This window comes from Plectropomus leopardus, chromosome 2, assembly GCF_026936395.1.
Source record: "Plectropomus leopardus strain MGB_pleo_1.0 chromosome 2, ASM2693639v1, whole genome shotgun sequence".
NCBI lineage: Eukaryota > Metazoa > Chordata > Actinopteri > Perciformes > Serranidae > Plectropomus > Plectropomus leopardus.
Window position 1 is genome coordinate 5,674,459 of NC_142177.1, and position 6,663 is coordinate 5,681,121.

The following is a 6,663-nucleotide window of genomic DNA, read 5'->3' on the forward strand; positions in this document are numbered from 1 at the left end:
GCTCATTACTGACCCTGCCGAATGTGAGCGGAGCTGATAAATATTATATATATTAAGTTACTGAGATCATATTCTGATGATTTAATGTAACATATAAAGTGAAGTGAATTGAATGTTTCACCCTGGGAGGTTGCAGATTGGTTTTTGGATTATCAGCTGCACAAAACAGAGTCACATCTGTAAATCCTCCACTGGGAATTACAAACAGCAAGCGGAATCTACTCAGAGTAATGTGTACTTCAGAAAACAGTCATAAAAGCAGAAAACCACATATATTACTGCATTTTTTTCAAGTTGTGATTTGAATGGTGAATGACAAGATTCTGTGATGTCATGATGATCTGTTCTAGAATCCTGTCATGACCTGTGTTCAGAAGTTTCATTTAGAACCAGACACTGTTTGAAAGTCACAAGACAAATCTGCACCCAAGATATAAAGACTTAAAGCCCTCATACTGTAGAATGGAAATGTCGGTGTATAATAAGCTCCGTCTGGACCAACAGCTTTGTGACGTGGTGATCAGAGTGGACGGCGTTGAATTTCACGCACACAAGATCGTCCTTTGCAGCTCCAGTCCGTATTTCAAGTGAGTTAGTTGTGTGGTTTAAACAGCTGCTTCATTAACACTCTTTAGATAAGCAGAAAAACAGCAGCATGCTTTGCAGTGAAGAGTTAAAACATTAGCAGTTATTATGTTTTACCTCGTTATCAATGTAAAATCAACACCAACTGAAGGTTAAAAGGTCTCTAAAGTTACATCTCGTGTTTCCTATTTTCCCAACATTGACTAGCGGCTGAACATTAGTTTGGTGTGTCAGGGCATTTGTGTGTTGCTGACTAACTTTAGTAGTCTTATTTTTGCAACTGTCATGACCCATACATAAGAGTTGTCCCAGTTTTCTTTCTTTGCTGCAAAAACCAACACATACATAGCCCAATACGTGCACTGGTAGTGTCACTTGAGATTGAAATGTGGGGACATTAAATCGTAACCGTAACACTTAAAAAAAAAAAAATCATTATTACAGTTTTAAATGCAAAAATTGGAGAAACAGATTAGATTTCACCAGAACTGCATTCATAGGATTTGATTTGACAAAAAGAATTTAAATGAATTAACCTTAACATGAATTAAATCATTTTCAAACCCTTCATTTTCCTCCCTAAACAGAGCCCTCTTCACCCACTGGTCAACCCCAGACAGAAAGGTCTTTGACATTCCCAATGTGTCACCTGACATGATGAAGCTCATCATAGAGTTTGCCTACACCGGCTTTGTTCTCGTGACACCGGAGAACTTAGAGGAGCTGTTACAAGCAGCAGACCAGTTCAATGTGGAGGGCATCGTACAAACCTGCTGTGACTTCCTGGAGAAGCAGCTGACCCCACAGAACTGCATCGGCATCTGGTGGTTCACAGACTGCTGTTACACCCCCCAGCTGAGACGCAAGGCCTTCCTTTTCATATTGATTCACTTTGAGGAGGTTGTTGCCACCTCAGAAGAGTTCCTGCTGCTCTCCGGGCTGGATCTTGCCAAAATCCTCGAGGAGGACCAACTTAATGTGAGGAATGAGTGGACGGTGTTGTCAGCAATCCAACACTGGATCGCCTTTGCAGATGAGGAACGCCAAGAATACACAGCTATGCTTTTTTCTAGAGTAAGTGTAGGGTGTTCTCAGTCGCCATGACACTAGCTTTTGATTTGCATCTGTCACATCATACTAATGGCCTCCAGCAACAGGTGATTTTAAGTCATGTCCAAAATATAGAGGTTAAGACAAAATCAAAGCTTAGACCAGGACATACTGAGCCCTTTTCCAGATCAGGCAATAAATGGCATCCTTGTCTTTACAAATGTAAAATGCTTAATGATTGAAGATCAATAGATACTTAACTGTGAGAGCTCTGTGTAAAACTCTTTCAACGTCCCCCTATGGTATGATTTCTGATGAATCATATGGTACAAGGATTTATTTAAACTGTTTTTTTTACATACTATTATATGATTTTTTAAAATAGTTTTTCAACAAATTATACTATGAATTTTTTCGACTTTTTTTGTTTGACACGTTTAAGTGATTTTTCAATGATGTAATGACTTTTTAAACACTTTTTGACATAAAATACTTTTTTCGTCATACTTTACTATGACTTTTTTAAACAGTATTTCAGCAACTATACTATGATTTTTTTATACACTATACTATGGCTTTTTAACACTTTTTTAAACATATAATACTATGACTTTTTAAAAAAGTTTTTCAACATACAATAATATGACTTTTTTCAAAATACTATTCTCTGACTTTGAGATGGCAAGATGGCAACACAATTCCCCTTCAATATAAGAGACATGTTCTTGACAGTTGAGTGAATTTCTACAGCACAGGCACGTCATGAAATACAGATTTAGATGAACATGTATATTAGTTTATAATGCATTTTCAAATGATCTTTCTTATCGAACAAATCTTTGAACATTAACGCCGGAAAATATCTATCTATCTATCTATATATATCTATATCTATATCTATATATCTATATCTATATCTATATCTATCTATCTATCTATCTATGTATCTATCTATCTGATATATTCAATTTTGTTTTGCTAAGAATCCTCTGTTGTTGTTTTTTTTAAATTGAGACAAGATAAGTAGTGTACAAATTTGTCTGTTCTATTTAGTGGACAAACTAAGTACTTGCAACACTGTTTCTCAGTTACCTTGAACGTATGTTTGGCATTTCTGTACTGCCATTTATTGCTACTTAAAGGTCAACATTCATAGTCCGGTCAGACCATCCTGATGAGGTGAGCTCAACTTTCTGTTTCACTCTCTGTACATAAAGTCTGGTAGCGCTATCAAGGATCTGCACCATAGATGACAAAGTGAACACAACAAACTCATGTAATTGGGATGGCTGGAGTGTAAATGGCTACTACATCCATGCTAACAAAAAAAAAAATCCATGCTATGATCTATCTGTGATAAGCTAAAAGCAGCTGATAATATCTGCCAAGTCACAGTATTGGTTGGACTCTATTTCAGACTATTTGATTCCACCTTCTGTCCTTGTGTCTTTGTGTAGGCCAGGTTGGCTTTAGTGAGTCCAGGAGACATCTTAAGCAACGTAAAAAACAACAATCTGTTGAAGACAAGCATTTGTTTCCGACCCATTCTCCTCTGGACCCTGGAGGCCACACTTGATGTTTCTGCAAAGAGGTTCTCTGACTCTATTCTGGCCCGCCCACGACTGCCTCCTGCCATCCTGTTAGCTGTTGGTGGCTGGAGCAACGGCAATCCAATCAGTGGCATCGAGGCGTACGATGTCCGTGCCGACTGCTGGGTCAGTGTGACCAACAATGAGGATGGCTCCTCCCGGGCCTACCATGGCACAGTTTTCCTTGATGGATCGGTTTACTCTGTCGGCGGCTGTGACAACAATGAGTTCTTGAGTTCTGTGCACAGGTTTGACCTAAGCACACGCCTCTGGCAGATGGTGGCGCCAATGCATTCCAGACGCTGCTTTGTCAGCGTAACTGTGATGGACGGGTGCATATATGCCATTGGAGGTAATGACGGACATCTACAACTCCAAACTGCTGAGCGCTATCAGCCCAGAACCAACCAGTGGACTTTAATTGCGCCCATGCATGAGCGGAGGGCAAACGCCAGCTGTGCAACCCTTCATGGAAAGGTGGGTGAAGCTATAGAGCAGCTCTGTGATAGCTCTGTGTGAGGACAGGGACAGCAAACAGGTTCCATACTCTAGTTTGATTCTTAAGCATTGAAGATTTACAAAAGGAAATTATTAATTTTAAAGTTTTGATTAATATTCAAGATATAAACTTGAAAAAAAAATTCTTACAGGAGAAGGGCACAATGAATATTTTATTTATAATAAAGAGCCTTTACAGCCTCATCTTGCACTGGAAGCAGTTATAACACCAAGAGCTAAATAAATAAAACAAAAGTCTATCAATTGTGTTTGACTGTTAAACAAAAGCAATAACACAGAAAAATAATGTTTTTTTAAAAGTTCCTAAAATGTTAGGAAATGCAATATTCACAGGAAATAATCTGCCCAAAATTCATCCAAACCTCTTGTTTTACACAATCTTCTTACAATTATTGCATTTACCATTTGGGTTAATTGTGCAGTTTATTAGTTGTTCTGTACTGTATTGCCTTGCATTAAATATAATATTAAACATCTTATCAAGGAAATATTCATCTATCTAAAATATGTCACTTAGTAAGGGGTCGTCAGTTTACTCAATGATAGAAAAGGGGGTCCCGTAAAGGGTAACTTTGGTATTTTTCGACCTGGACGCTATTTTCCAATGGATTTTGTGTCTAAGTGACTAATGGGAACACTGGTTTAGTATTGAGAGAGAGCGTGGCAGCCAACATTATCCATCTGTAACTGGCTGGTTTACTCCATCAAAGATGTGAAAATTAGTCTAGAAAACACATTTTGTACAAGATATTAGATTCATGTTTTTGCAAACTTGTCATCAGTGGAGGTCTTTGAAAGATTACTCATAGCTCTTCATGTTTCTCCAGGTGTACATTTGCGGTGGCTTTAATGGGTATGAATACCTGTCAACAGTTGAATGTTATAACCCAGCGACCAACCAGTGGACACTGATCGGCAACATGGGCGAAAGGCGCAGTGGAGCTGGGGTCATCGCCTATGCAGGCCGTCTCATGGCAGTAAGAAAAATACATAATAACTTTACTAATATGGCACCTTTTTAATGTTATATAGCCATAGATCAACACAAACATGGCCTCTTGCCTGTTAAGGGTCAGCTCTCTGGGTTGTCGTGGCCCTTTTTAAATTCAGAATAAAGTCATTTTCAGTATAATAGTGGATTAAAATGTAGTCAGTTAGGTCTGCTGCATGAGACACAAGAACTGAAAAGGAGAAGCAAACTTAACTTAATATATAACTTTTCTCTTAAAGGTCGGCGGTTTCAATGGAACCACCCATCTGCACACTGCTGAGGTCTACAACCCAGACACCAACACCTGGCACGCTGGTCCCCCCATGTTGAACTCTCGCAGTAACTTCGGAATCGCAGTGATTGATGAGCACCTCTTTGTGGTTGGGGGTTTTAACTCCACCTTTGACGTTGAGTGCTATGATGTCAACACTGGTAAATGGTCTGATGTCAGTGACATGGAGGTCTCCCGCACCGCCCTGGGCTGCTGCGTGGTTGACGGTATTCCCAACCTGGCTGAGTATGCTGCCCCTCGTCATTCCCTATAGTTCTCCAAAGTGGAGGAGGATGAGGTGGAGTGATGGAGGGGAACCTTACTAATATCTCTGTTGTTCTGTAAATAAATGTCTACCAAGCATCAACAACAGTTTTACTGTGTCTCCACAAATAGTAGATTTTCAGTTTTCAGTTTAGTGGACATATGAAAATGCCCTGAATGGTTACATTGCAAGCTGTTTCACAGCTGCAACTTTTATCAATAATGGAGCCATTTTTCAAAGGTAGTTGTTCCTATTAATTACTTAGATATGCAAATATGGGGAAATACATCTAAGTCCAGGTCAAAGAATACCAAATTTACATTTTAAGAATGCTCACACCAGTAACACCAGTGCCAGCCTACCACTGTAAATAACAGTTTGTTCTGAGTGACTCACCTGGTTAAATTAAAGGTAAATAGATTTAAAAAGAAATACAATTCATGTACAGTTAATTACATTTAATTACAATTAATGTACTTTGAATTGTACAGTTAAATATAGAAGAGCTTCTGCATCAGGATCTTCAGAAAATGTCGTGGCATCAGCTAGTCCTCGAATGAACTGTCGATTTTCATTTCACTCAGTCTTCATTATCGATCACAGCTTAGCCATCATCCTCCTGTCTCCCACCACCTCCACTGAGTCTAGGGGACATCCGAGGACAGAGCTTGGTTGATATTCATGATGATCAAAATGTAGTTTTTACATGTTTTACAATGTGAACAATTGAATACATTTTGCAAATTTCACATCATGGGATCATTAACATTTCAAACATTGCGTTTAATGTAGGCCTATTATAACTTACTACTATAATACCCCTACTCAATGATTACAATTATTAGTAGTCTACTTTTTAACACCACATTAGAGGGCTGACTAATGAGCTGAACCCATCACATATATTTTAAGTTTGATTCATACTGAATTAAAAATCCAAATTCAAACATTTATATAAACATTGTTCAAAAAAGCACAGCAGGCCTAAAGCTCCATTCGAGTGACTATACCCCCCTCTACACTTACCAGTGAAGTGCTTTCAATGCTGTATTTAACATTTACCGTTCAAAAGGTTTATAATAATACACCAAACTGTAGGTAATGCCTGGATAATCCAGATTAGTTTTTTATTGTGAAACATAACTATAAAACTATTCTAACTAGTTGTTGGAGAAACTGTGGACATAAATGAGACATGAATGGTGTGTATAGCTCTCTCCAGTGTTGACAGCATTCTGGGATAAAGTTGTTAAGATAATGGAACCCATATATGGGTATCAGCATTTCATAACTCCAGTAAACCTGATCCTTGAAACTCCCCCTGTACCCCCCGTGAGACATCTACGAATACTTACAATGTATACTTTAAAATAAATGATAGAAAATGGCTGTA

The 6,663-nt window shown here is 38.4% G+C and overlaps 1 protein-coding gene across 1 annotated transcript; it reads left to right on the forward strand.

Annotated features, from left to right (window-relative positions):
• The first annotated feature begins 450 nt into the window (after nucleotides 1-450).
• On the forward strand, nucleotides 451-5,312 carry LOC121948988 (kelch-like protein 10). The gene is given in 5 exon segments (XM_042494575.2): nucleotides 451-587; nucleotides 1,173-1,659; nucleotides 3,093-3,701; nucleotides 4,571-4,720; nucleotides 4,974-5,312. Coding segments are annotated over 5 exon segments (1,710 nt in total). The 5' UTR covers nucleotides 451-462.
• The last annotated feature ends 1,351 nt before the right edge of the window (nucleotides 5,313-6,663 follow it).